A 13,930-nucleotide genomic window follows, 5' to 3' on the forward strand; every position below is an offset into this window, starting at 1 on the left:
TCTGTGACCCCATGGACTGTAAGCCTGTCAGGCCCCTTTGTCCATGGGATTCTTTGAAAGGCAAGAATACTGGAGTGGGTTGCCATGCCGTTGTCCAGGGAATCTTCCTAATCCATGGATCAAACATGAGTCTCCTGCATCTCCTGAATTGCAGGCAGGTTCTTTACTACTGAGCCACCAGGAATGCCCCCTACTTTATCTGTTATGTAGTGCTTAAGAATGGCTGCCCAGGTGTCTCAGTGGTAAAGAATCTGCCTGACAATGCAGAAGATGCTGGTTCGATTCCTGGATCGGGAAGATCCCCTGGAGAGGGAAATGGCAACCTGCTCCGGCATTCTTGCCTAGGAAATCCCATGGGCAGAAGGGCCTGGTGGGCTACAGTCCAGGAGGTTGCAAAGAGCTGGACATGACTGAGCAACTGAGCACACACGGTGCCTGAGTACAGATTCTTGAGCCAGATGATTGACTCTGCCACCCACTAATAGCTGACCCGGGCAAGTTACTTTTCCGGGCTTCATTTTCCTGTCTAGTAAGATGGAGATGATAATGTTGCAGGAAGGGGGACCCCTTCCAGGGCCCGAAATTGGACTCTTGTCTAACACTTGGAAATGAATTGTCCGAGGAGACACATGTGCTGACAAAGCAAGAGATTTTATTGGGAAATGGCACCCTGGTAGAGAGCAGAAGGGTAAGGGAACCCAGGAGAACAGCTCTGCCACGTGGCTCGCAGTCTAGTTTCTGGGTTGTCTTTAGCCAGTCATTCTGACTCAGAATCCTTCCTGGTGGTGCACGCCTTGTTCAGCCAAGACGGATGCCAGAGAGAAGGATTCTGGCAAGTGGCCGGACACACAGTGTCTCCTTTTGACCTTTCCTGAACTCTTCCAGTTGGTGGTGGCTTATTAGTTCCGTGTTCCTTACCAGGACTTCCTGTCCTAAAACAACTCATGCAAATGGTTACTATGGTGCCAGGCCAGGGTGGGTGGCTTCAGTCAGTGTGCTTCCCCTAACAATAATAGCACCTATATCTCATAGGATTGTTGTAAAGATTAAATGAGTTTATTTATGGAAAATGCTATATACAGGTTAGTATTACCCATCAGTTTGCCACATGCTTTCATGAACGCCATATAAATGCACTTATAACACACTTGTGAAAACCTCTGGTTAGATGATAAAGCAAAGACAGGCTTTGTTTTATTCCAGGAGACAGGAAACTATGAATTGTATACTCCTTTTATACAGTACATTGCATGTAGTGGAGATTCCAGAGACATTTTAAAACTGAAGTGGATACTACCAGAACTGAAAGGGGTAGTCCTGTTCTTTCAGGCTCAAACTCCAGAGTTTTCAAATATTTGGGCCACCTCCCCTCCACTCCCCACCTCATTTATCTCCAAGGGCAGAGCCCACGAAAAGGATGAATAATCAGTTCCCATAAAGCTTAGGCAAGAGTAACAATCAGTTCTGAGAACTATGCAAAATTTATGTGCTTGCGCCTTAAGTTCATAGGAAATGTAGATGTATTTCCTCTACATAAAGCTCAGGAGACTATCTTTATACATTGGTATTATTGGGGTGAAACCCCAACAGCTTGCAGGAGAGGAGGTGTTTCCAATTTTTATTTGTTCCATACTGCTCCTAGATTGCCAGAGAAGCCTAGCTACGGGCCAACCGAGTGAGAGCAGGACGCTTCACAAGGTGACCTAGGTAGGGGAGGAGTTAAGATTGGTAAAGGTGGAGAAGCTTTCAAAAAACTACCAGGAGGCTGCCCGGAAGCAGGGGCTCTCGGGGAAGGAAGGAGGGTGCTCTTCCCGCCCCGCCCCTGCAGCCCTAGGCCCCGCCCCACTCCCCGCCCCGAGCCCGCCCCCTCAACCCTGACAAGTCCCTCAGCCTCCGGCTAGATCTGCGGGGCGCTTGCGCAGTTCTTAGGGTGTCCTGGCACTGCCCGAATCTGTTTAAACGTGAGGGAAAGAAGGACGCTTATATTTTCTGCACACCGTGCAACAGCGGCTTTCCGCCGTAGAGCTGGATTTTGCCTTTTTGGCCCTGAGAACACGGCTTTTTGTTCCCTTACGTGGCTTAAGAGGGCATGTTTTAAGTTAGGCGGTTCCCGGGCAGCCCGCCTTTTGACGCAGGGTCCTTAGGCTGAGACTTGGGCCCACACCCGGGAAGGCGGGGTCCTTCTCTGGGGCAGTCGCGCGGGCAGTGGCTGCGGGAAGTCCACACGGGGCGTCATGTATTATAAGTTCAGTGGCTTCACGCAGAAGTTGGCTGGAGCATGGGCTTCCGACGCCTATAGCCCACAGGTAAGGGTAGTGCTGCGCGGGTTCGGACAGGAGAAGTAGCGGCCCGGGTCTCATGGTGCTCCTGGCAGTCTCGGCACCCGAGCCAGGCGAGGCTTCTGCCCGCTCTCCGGTTTTCTTAGCCCCTCATCTCTTCTCACCCACTTGCTGCAGCCATGGAGCTCCTAATTCTGTAGCTGCTCCCTTGGCTAGCTGGTGTCTGGTGTGGAAGCTGTGCCTGGCACTCTAGGAGTCAAGGTGACTCCCGAGGTCGTTGCTTATGGGTCGTGGGAGTGGCTCATGGGGCCAGAATGGGACCCGCCAGAGTCCGAAGTTTGGCCCTGCCCTTTGAGAGGAGAACCAGCCTTTCAGGCGCCTCATGCTCCATTGTCACTCTCCTGCTGCAGCCTAAAACAGTTTCGTCCATTCACCAGATTTGGAAGCTGGGGTGACGGCAACAACGGAAGCCATAAGGACAGGAGGGGCTGTGTGATCAGAATTAGGAGACTTAATGAGTTAATTCAAATGTTTGGGTGAGTCTTCGTAGTTAACGTGCAAAGAGCTGACATTTCCCCAGCTATAAAGTGGTTGAGGGTTGCTTTTGAATGGTTTGGAAAGCATTGCGAGTTCGCTCAGATTTTGCCTGAGCGAATTGAAGGATCAGTCTCCAGCTTATAGTGTAGAGGTGAAGGGCTTTTAGAGTCCCAGATTCTTAATTTAGGCTCTGATCTTGGTTTAGCTGCTTTCATTATCGTGAGCTCGGTTTTCTCTAGAGCAGCGGTAATACAGATTAAATGAAGTGTGTGTCAGGGTGACTAGCAATCGTTGGCAGGTTGCTGTTACTGGATAAGCTGTTGTCTGGAAACTAGGTCTGACATTTTCATTCCTCATCCTCAGAGTAGGTAGGAAAGGGGTGATGAGATATGCAGTTGGAGAACTGGATAGAATAGTAAGGGCCCTAGGTGGGATGTAAAGAATGCTCCATTGTTAACCTCCTCCTCATTCTGTGAAACACTGCAACTGCTCAAGGGGGAGATGTTTAAGAATGATTTCAGTCTAAGAATAGATATGCTGTTAATGGGGCTTCCCTGGTGGCTCAGACCTAAAGAATCTGTCTGCAGTGTAGGAGGCCCTGGTTGGATCCCTGGGTCAGGAAGATCCCCCGGAGAACAAAATGGCAACCCGCTCCAGTATTCTTGCCTGGAAAATTCCACAGACAGAGTAGCCAGGCGGCCTGCAGTCCGTGCAGTGCAAGAGTCGGACACCAATTAGCGACTAAACCATCACAGGATAAGGAGGGCAAGAAAAAGGGCAAGTTTCTTTGGGGTGTGGGGTTGGGGAGTAAGGGTCCAGATTGAGCTCATGGTAATATGTCTTGTCTGGTTGCAGCTGGGTTTATGATTATGAAGTTTAATAGATCTAGGTGTCTTCAGCCCATAGGTGGTAGTAGAAGCTGTGGTGGGAGAAGATCGTCCAGGGACCACATTGGGAAAGAATGATGGAGTTTTGATCAGATTGCAGAAACATGAAAGGAGAGTTCAGTTCAGTTCAGTCGCTCAGTCGTGTCCGACTCTTTGCGACCCCATGAATCGCAGCACACCAGGCCTCCCTGTCCATCACCAGCTCCCGGAGTTCACTCAGACTCAACGTCCATCGAGTCAGTGATGCCATCCAGCCATCTCATCCTCTATCATCCCCTTCTCCTCCTGCCCCCAATCCCTCCCAGCATCAGAGTCTTTTCCAGTGAGTCAACTCTTCACATGAGGTGGCCAAAGCATTGGAGTTTCAGCTTTAGCATCAGTCCTTCCAAAGAACACCCAGGACTGATCTTCTTTAGAATGGACTGGTTGGATCTCCTTGCAGTCCAAGGGACTCTCAAGAGAAAGGAGAGTGGAGGAGGAAAATTTATCAGAAAAACAATTGAGGATTAGAAGGAATTGACAACAGTGACTGGCTTTGCAGATTATAAGAAATAACCATTTCTATTCATACTGGCTTCTGCTGTAAAGCAAATACTCTTCTACTATAGAGATGTGTATTTTCCAGCACATGGATCTTAAAATGTTACAATTTGAGTTTTGACAAACACACTGTGTAACCCGCACTTACAAACTATGTAACAGTACATCACTCCTAGAAAGTTCCTTTTTGTGCTTGCCCTGTCAGTCCATGTCCATCTTCCTATTCTTTTTTATATCACTAGATATAGATAGTTTTGCCTGTTTTTGAATTTCATATAAATGGAACCACACAGTACTGTTTTGTATAAGCCTCTTATCAGTATTTTTGAGGTTCATTCATGTTACGTGTATTCCTTTTATTGCAGTACAGAATTTCATTATATGAAATATCACAGTTGATCTTTTCCATTGGTTGTAGAATTTCTTTTAATAGAGTTTTAGCATAATTTAGATTTTTGTTGTTGTTGTTTTTTAGTCGCTAAGTCGTGTCTGACTCTTTGCGACCTCATGAACTGCAGCACACCAAGCTTCTCTGTCTTTTACTATCTCTCCGAGTTTGCTTAAACCCATGTCCATTGAGTTATGCCATCCAACTATCTCATCCTCTCGCCCTCTTCTCCTGCCCTCAGGAGAAGAATATTCAGGGTTGGTTTCCTTTAGGATTGACAGGTTTGATTTCCTTGCTGTCCGCAGGACTCTCTTACTTAGTAAGAAAAGGTGAAAATTTAAACTAAAACTGACAATCCTGAAATTAAATTAGCACTTTGAGCAGATACTACCCCAAGATGCATTTGGTACAGATAAGGACTTCAGAGTTCTAGCATTACTTGAATTGGTGTTTCTCTTGAGAATTTGAACTTCTTAGTTACTTAAGGATTTAAGTTATGTTGAAAGAAACAATATTGTCCAGGTTTTATATGAATTGTAGACTTCAGAGTGATTGTTACTGATATCCCCAAACCAAGTATTTTGACTTTGGTTATTAGGAGTAGTTCAATTTTTTATTTCTTGGAAACACTTAAGGTGTCAAATTTTGTAAATGTAAAATGTTGATGTTTGTAATTTTCAGTATTATGTAAAGTGAATACTCTAATATGCATTGAGTAACCTAATAATGGAAAAGCTAGTTCTCTAACAAAAGTACAGGTAGATTTATGTCAACCTGATGGCAAGTGATTGGGAGGGTATTTTTCAGTGGTTGAGTGAAAAGCATTTTCCCTACTTCTCTGTGTCCTGTGTCAGAAATAGAGGCCAAGAAGCGTTTGGAAAGATATGCTTTCAACATCATAAGTCATTAGGGAAATAAAAATCAAAACCACAAGGAGATACCTCTTCATACCTGCTTTAAAAGACAAAAGACAGCAGAATGTGAGCATGTGAAGAAACTGGAACCCTACTACACTGTGGTAGGGATGTACAATCTACAGCCTCTTTGGAATACAGTTTGGCATTTTCTAAAGCAGTGAAGCATAGATTTACCATATGATCCAGCAGTTCTTCTCGTTAAGATGGTAGGATATTCTAGGTTAAGGGAATTGCGAGAATGAAGGGGAAGACTGGGGCTGCAAGGGAACCATTGGGTAGGTCACTTTGGCTGTGCTGGATGGAGGTAGAACATGATGGAAGGACTTTTGTGAGATATGAATAGGAATTTACAAAGCAACTGGATGCGGAAAGTTGTGGTTGAGTCTTGTCCAGAGGTTGAAACAAGGGCATGCGTCTTCCCTTTAGTTTCATGACAGGTTGATGATGACGGCGTGTGTATCATCATCGGAACTGTGTTTGAAAAGATACTCTGACTGGGAGAGGCCAGGGCCAGGGACGCCTTGTACTCATAGAAGAGTTCGGGGTCTTCTCAGTAAGAGGAGAGGGAGAATTAGAGGTCTGGAGGGTGAGTACTTAGCACCTGCTGAAGGAGATTTCGGAAATGAGGAAGGAGGACTTCAGGATGACTGGGTAATGGAAGAATGGCGGTGCTTTCCGCAGAAACAGGGGTGTTTCTGTGAGAAACAGCTGGGTGAATTTTGAACACTCTTGAGTGTGAAGTCGCCAGGAAATATCGGTGGTGATACCTAGCTGGCAGTTAGAAATGAAGGACTCGATCACTGCAGGTTGAAACTTGTTTGTGGTCCTAAATCAGAATGAAAGCACTCCTAAGTTTCTATCATTTAAAAATTAAAACATTTTTGGAATACTTCTCTTATTTCTCCACCCTCTTCCTCCTCCTCAAACCTAAAAGATAAAAAGAAAGGGGAAACTTTGGGCCAATCAGTTTTGAGGTGAAAAAAGTCATACGTTTAATTTAAAAGTAAAAACTTGGAGCAGCTAAAATAGACTAGGAAGAACTCAGCTCTGAAACGTGGTTAACAGGTGGATGGCTCTTCATCAGTTTGAGAGGTAGTGATTGTGGAAATAGCTAAGAGATTTGATACTGTGATTTCTGCTTGGTCTCCAGTCCGCTTATTTTAAGAACAGCTTTCAGTTGTTTGCTTGTCGCTCTGGGATGTGTGGGAGGCTCTACCATCAAATGCTGGTTTTCATGACTTTGGTTCTGAAACCTGCAAGTCTACACAGCATTGAAACGGTAGGCTTCCTCAGTTTATTAGTACACTCAGCAAATATTTACTAAATGTGCTCTGTGCCAGTTGCTTTTCTAAGTCTTGGGAAGTAAGAAAAGTGAACAGACTATGCCTAAATCCTGCCCTTGTGGGGCTTCCATTGTGGTAGGGAGGGAGAGAGTATGTTAGATGGTCATAGTGCTATGGAGAAAAATAAGGCAGGGAAGGGGAGAGATGGCTAGTAGTGTATGGAGCGGGACATGCAGTGTTTAAAAACAGTGGTGAGGGGAGGTCTCACTGAGAAGGTGACATGAGGTGAGGGTGCGTACCATGTAAATACCTGGAGAGGGCATTCTAGGCAGAGGGAACATGCCTGGGTCTTGGGAGGCGTAAAGGGCTCTTCCAGAATTCTGGGGAGGAGAACGAGGATGGTGTAAAGTGGGGGCTGGTGAGGGGTGCGTCTCATGGGGTTCTGAATGTCCTTTGAAGTTCATTGAGCTTTGCTCAGGGGGATTGGAGGCCTTTGGGAGGGTTTGAGTTAGGTAGTGACAGCCTCTGTTTTAACACAATTACTGATTGCCGTGTTAAGAGTAGACTGCAAGGCAGGAAAGATGGAATGGAAGCAGGGTGAGCACTTAGGAGGCTGTTGTAAAAATCTAGGAGTTTGGACCAGGATGTGGATTGGTGAAGACAGGTGACAAGTGGTCAGATTCTAAATATAATTTGAGTGCAGAACCAAAAGTATTTTCAAATGTGCGAGTGAATGGTATGAAGAACAATTTCAAGGTTTTTGGCCCACGTACCTGGAAGGATGGCATTGTCATTTATTGAGATGAGGGGCATATTTGAGGCTCATAATTATAGGCTGGGGCAGCCATAGCCCTGGAAGAGACATAGGTGAAGGGATTTGCTCTAGATCCCTTCCTGTAAATACAGCTTCCTGGTCTGCTCTTGAGAACCCTAGTGCTAGTCTTACCTAGCTGCCTTGAAACACTGGACACATGACTGCCCTTCAGTTGTTGGGGGGGTTTAATGATGGGTAGCCAAAGATGGAGAAGCTCTATACAGTCAACAAAAACAAGACCGGGAGCTGATTGTGGCTCAGATCATGAACTCCTTATTACCAAATTCAGACTCAAATTGAAGAAAGTAGGGAAAACTGCTAGACCATTCAGGTATGACCTAAATCAAATCCCTTATGATTATACAGTGGAAGTGATTAATAGACTTAAGGCTCTAGATCTTGATAGATAGAGTGCCTGATGAACTATGGAATGAGGTTCGTGACATTGTACAGGAGACAGGGATCAAGACCATCCCCATGGAAAAGAAATGCAAAAAAGCAAAATGGCTGTCTGGGGAGGCCTTACAAATAGCTGTGAAAAGAAGAGAGGCGAAAAGCAAAGGAGAAAAGGAAAGATAAAAGCATCTGAATGCAGAATTCCAAAGAATAGCAAGAAGAGATAAGAAAGCCTTCTTCAGCGATCAATGCAAAGCAATAGAGGAAAACAACAGATTGGGAAAGACTAGAGATCTCTTCAAGAAAATTAGAGATACCAAGGGAACATTTCATGCAAAGATGGGCTCGATAAAGGACAGAAATGGTCTGGACCTAACAGAAGCAGAAGATATTAAGAAGACGTGGCAAGAATACACAGAAGAACTGTGCAAAAAAGATCTTCACGACCCAGATAATCATGATGGTGTGATCACTAATCTAGAGCCAGACATCTTGGAATGTGAAGTCAAGTGGGCCTTGGAAAGCATCACTACAAACAAAGTTAGTGGAGGTGATGGAATTCCAGTTGAGCTGTTTCAAATCCTGAAAGGTGATGCTGTGAAAGTGCTGCACTCAATATGCCAGCAAGTTTGGAAAACTCAGCAGTGGCCACAGGACTGGAAAAGGTCAGTTTTAATCCCAATTCCAAAGAAAGGCAATGCCAAAGAATGCTCAAACTACTGCACAATTGCACTCATCTCACATGCTATAAAGTAATGCTCAAAATTCTCCAAGCCAGACTTCAGCAATACGTGAACTGTGAACTTCCAGATGTTCAAGCTGGTTTTAGAAAAGGCAGAGGAACCAGAGATCAAATTGCCAACATCCGCTGGATCATGGCAAAAGCAAGAGAGTTCCAGAAAAACATCTATTTCTGCTTTATTGACTATGCCAAAGCCTTTGACTGTGTGGATCACAATAAACTGTGGAAAATTCTGAAAGAGATGGGAATACCAGACCACGTGACCTACCTCTTGAGAAATCTGTATGCAGGCCAGGAAGCAACAGTTAGAACTGGACATGGAACAACAGACTGGTTCCAAATAGGAAAAGGAGTACGTCAAGGCTGTATATTGTCACCCTGCTTATTTAACTTATATGCAGAGTACATCATGAGAAATGCTGGGCTGGAAGAAACAGAAGCTGGAATCAAGATTGCAGGGAGAAATATCAATAACCTCAGATATGCAGATGACACCACCCTTATGGCAGAAAGTGAAGAGGAACTAAAGAGCCTCTTGATGAAAGTGAAAGAGGAGAGTGAAAAAGTTGGCTTAAAGCTCAACATTCAGAAAACGAAGATCATGGCATCTGGTCCCATCGCTTCATGGAAAATGGAAGGGGAAACAGTAGAAACAGTGTCAGACTTTATTTTCTTGGGCTCCAAAATCACTGCAGATGGTGACTGCAGCCATGAAATTAAAAGACACTTACTCCTTGGAAGAAAAGTTATGACCAACCTAGATAGCGTATTCAAAAGCAGAGACGTTACTTTGCCAACAAAGGTCTGTCTAGTCAAGGCTATGGATTTTCCAGTGGTCATGTATAGATGTGAGAGTTGGACTGTGAAGAAGGCTGAGCGTCGAAGAATTGATGCTTTTGAACTGTGGTGTTGGAGAAGACTCTTGAAGGTCCCTTGGACTGCAAGGAGATCAGTCCTGGGATTTCTTTGGAAGGAGTGATGCTGAAGCTGAAGCTCCAGTACTTTGGACACCTCATGTGAGGGGTTGACTCACTGGAAAAGACTGATGCTGGGAGAGATTAGGGACAGGAGGAGAAGGGGACGACCCAGGATGAGATGGCTGGATGGCATCATGAACTCGATGGACATGAGTCTGAGTGAACTCCGGGAGTTGGTGATGGACAGGGAGGCCTGGCGTGCTGCAGTTCATGGGGTCGCAAAGAGTCGGACACGACTGAGTGACTGAACTGAACTGAACTGAACTGAACTGAACTGAACTGAGGGTGAAGTACTTACCACCATATCCGTTCTTTTTACCTTTGGGGCCAAGACAGCTTATTATTGATAGTATGGTTTAATAAACATGTGGATTTGAACCTCATCTAACTACAGCATTTCTGAGCTTTTAATCATCTGTTATTTGGGCTGATAATACTTAATTTATGGGGTTGATGTGAAGAGTAAATTTAGTTGTAAAGATTGTGTAAGAACCTGAAAAGACGCTTATTACAAGTGAGAAAAGCAGAATGTGGGGTTTTGCACTGTGACTATAAAGATTAAAAGCATAAGGTTATGCTTATGAAACAGATTGGAGGAGAATATACAGTTCACAGTAATTGATCAGATAAGATAATGGGATTATAGGTGATTTAAATATTTAATATTCTAAACTTTTAGGATTCTAAGCTTCCCTGGTGGCTCAGAGGTTAAAGCGTCTGCCTGGAATACAGGAGATCCAGGTTCGATCCCTGGGTCGGGAAGATCCCCTGGAGAAGAAAATGGCAACCCACTCCAGTACTCTTGCCTGGAGAATCCCATGGAAGGAGACGCCTGGTAGGGTACAGTCCATGGGGTCGCAAAGAGTCGGACATGACTGAGTGACTTTACTTATTCTAAATTTTTACAATGTTATAAATGGAAATATGGAATTATATAAAACTGTTTAGGTGGTTGATATTCCTGTTTTCAGATGATCTTGTTCAAAAACTTTGCTGTAGTTTTGAATAACTTTACTGGTGAGCAGACACAAAGAAATTAGGTGTAATCCTATCTAAAAGTGCTCTCACATTAGTCCTATCAAAACGTGAATTTAATTTCAAGCCATTTTGGAAGTTGCTTGGTATGAAGTGTTTTTAAATTTTTGCAATTCGAGGGGAAGTGATCATTAGGAGAAAACACAAAGAGTTCACAAAATGGTAAGGGAATGTCTAATCTCTAGCTTCAAGAGAGATCTTTTATATCTTTTATATCTGTTATCTCAGTAGTTGGAACCCCTGTCCCTGTCTCTGACTCCTGAGTCTCTGAGTGTGTTGTAGTCCAGATGTAGACTAACAGCAAGCAGACTTTCTCTGTAAGTGTCGTTTTTGAGCAGTGGTTGACGGGAGGTAGCATGGGCAGGTAGTACTTGAGTGCCAGGGCCACACTTGGGTCTTTTTTTTAAATTTGCTTGTTCTGGCTGGGCTGGCTCTTCACTGTTGCTCGGGCGTTTCTCTAGCTGCGGTGGGTGGGCTACTCTCCAGGTGGCTGTGCCGGCTTCTCACTGTGGGGGCTTCTCTTGTTGTGGAGCGCAGGCTCTAGGGGGTGTGGGCCTCAGCGGCCGCGGCTCCTGGGGTCTGGAGCATGGGCTTCAGTAGCTGTGGCATGGGCTAGTTGCTCCGAGGCATGAGGGATCTTCCCAGATCAGGGATCAAACCCATGCCTCCTGCACTGGCAGGCAGGTTCTTGACCACCGAATCACCGGGCAGCCCTAGATCTGTGTCTTTTTATGTGTTCTCAGGCAAGTCACCCTTTCTGACGCAGTTTTCTCCTCTGTCAAAAGGGAAAGGTAACACCTTACTGAGATTGCTGTCGGGATTAAGTGGAATTATGCGTATGAAATTCTTAACATGATGCTGGGCACATAACATGAGCTTAGTAGATAATTGGCTTATTATTCCATAACATTAATATCCGTAACGGCAGAGATTGTGTCTTATTCATTATGTATTTTCATTATAGAGTAAGTCTTCAGTGAAGTGAAGTCAAGTGAAGTCGCTCAGTCATGTCCGACTCTTACATGGACTGCAGCCTATCAGGCTCCTCCGTCCATGGGATTTTCCAGGCAGGAGTACTGGAGTGGGTTGCCGTTGCCTTCTCCAGGTGATCTTCCCGACCCAGGGATCAAACCTGGGTCTCCCGCATTGTAGACAGACGCTTTACCGTCTGAGCCACCACGGAAGTCCTCAGTAAAATATGTTAAATGAGTGAAAACAGGACAGAAAAAAGGCCATGAATCATTCCCATTTATGGGATCCTGTCAGAAGAAATGGAAGCCAAGTTTACCTTAATACCTTTCTGTTGCTCTGTTGATCCCAGTGCTTGCCTGGTGAAAGTAACAGTGTGATCTTTAGGTCTCTTTATTTTTATTTTTATTTTATTTTATTTTTTAGGTCTCTTGTTAATTATAGATAAACTTAGAATTTTTTTTTTGAAGAGGTTAAGAAAAGTCTGACAACTCTGTTAATATGAGCAAAAGGTTTCCTTTTTCATCTGTGAAATGGATGAACTTGAACTTTGCTTTCTAACTTTAAGATTTTATTTTTCTGAGTTAGAATTTAATATGAAAGGGTTAAAAAAAGGAGTTCCTTAATGTGACCCTTAAGTTCCTTAATATCATCTGCAGGTTATTTTGGAGAATCATTTATCTGCCACTGTAGGTTTATTCCATCAGGTAGAAACCCAGAGTTGCCCTTAGGTTCCTGGCAACCTACTCCAGTACTCTTGCCTAGAAAATCCCATGGATGGAGGAGCCTGGTGTCCATGGGGTCGCAAAGAGTTGGACACGACTGAGTGACTTCACTTTCGCTTTCCTTTTAAAACAGTTTTCTTGAGATATAATCCACATATCATACATTCAATCATTTTAAAGTGTACAATTAAATGGTTTAGTGTATTCACAGAGAACATGAAATCATCACCATGTTAATTTTAGAGCACTTTTATCACCCCAGAAAGAAAGCTGTATCAGCCATCACCCACCTCTTCCTTAGCCCATCCCTAAGTAACCACTAACTTACTTTCTGTAAATATCCCTATTCAGGACTTTCGTATGAATGGGATCATAAACTTTGTGACCTTTTGTGACTGATTGCTTCTCCCCAGTGTATGTTTGTGAGGTTTATCCATATCGCAGCATGCACCGGTGCTCCATTTCTCTTCCCCTCTCAGGTTCCTTTTAGCAGTGAGACTGTGTGTTCTCCTTTATCCATTCATGCGGCCGGGGGAGCGGTTGCCTCCTAGCGTCTCATTCAGCTTACATTTATTGACTACTGCTGTGTACCAGACGCCACCTTAGGCGCGCACTGCTTCATGCGGTCCACCCTGCATTTGCCATCAACACGTCACACGAGAACACTGAGGTTTCCTGTTTTATTTCTCTGTCTCTATGTGTGTGTGTGTGTGTGTGTGTGTGTGTGTGTGTGTATTTAAAGATTTATTTATTTACTTTTGGCTATGCTGGGCCTTTCTTGCTGCGTGGGCTTTCTCTAGTGTTGCAGCAAGTGGGCTCGCTGCGACGGCTTCTCTCCTGGAGCACAGGCTCTAGGCACACGGCTTCAGTAGTTGTGTCTCTGGGGCCCTAGGGCAGGCTCAGCGGTTGTGGTACGCCAGCTTAGTTGCTCCATGGCGTGTGGAATCTTCCCAGGCCAGGGATCGAACCCGTGCCCCTTGTGTTGCAAGGCAGTTTCTTAACCACTGGATCACCAGGGAAGTCCTGAGATATGTTTTATAACTTATGGATTTAATGCCAGAAAGTTCAGTTACTCTAATTGTTTTGTTTCCTGGTCCTGAAAGATAGCTCTCTTCCCATTACAAGCTCTTGCAAATTGAGATATTTCTTTACTATGTGTCTGCAAAGTTTCTGAAGTCCACTTCAGGGATCAAGATATTGGTACACCTACTCACTCAGAGGAGAAAAGGAACAGCGAGGTTTCTTTTGAAATTTAACTCAAAGTTCATACAGATTGTAACTGTTTTACTGGTTGGATGAGAAGACAGACAGGGTGGGTATATCTGGATGCCCAGATTGGGCCTTCATTGAGGTTTGGTTCCCTACCATCCCCCTCCTCCACCTTCACAGACAAGAGAGTTCTTGACTGTATTTGCTCTGGGAAAGCGGGCCAGAGTGTTCT

General features: G+C 44.6%; 1 protein-coding gene across 3 annotated transcripts in view; it reads left to right on the forward strand.

Moving 5' to 3' along the window:
• The first annotated feature begins 2,179 nt into the window (after positions 1–2,179).
• The window catches only part of LOC101115694 (cytochrome c oxidase subunit 7A-related protein, mitochondrial), a 38,910-nt gene continuing 27,159 nt past the window's right edge, over positions 2,180–13,930 (forward strand). For all 3 annotated transcript variants that reach the window (XR_009599847.1, XM_060412234.1, XM_004005996.5), the window contains exon 1: positions 2,180–2,306. Coding sequence is in view for 2 of the 3 variants with exons in the window: in XM_060412234.1 (XP_060268217.1) it covers positions 2,235–2,306 (72 nt within the window). In the remaining variant the exon portion in view is untranslated. The remainder of the gene's footprint in view (positions 2,307–13,930) is intronic.

Source organism: Ovis aries, chromosome 3 (assembly GCF_016772045.2).
Source record: "Ovis aries strain OAR_USU_Benz2616 breed Rambouillet chromosome 3, ARS-UI_Ramb_v3.0, whole genome shotgun sequence".
Classification (NCBI taxonomy): Eukaryota; Metazoa; Chordata; class Mammalia; order Artiodactyla; family Bovidae; genus Ovis; species Ovis aries.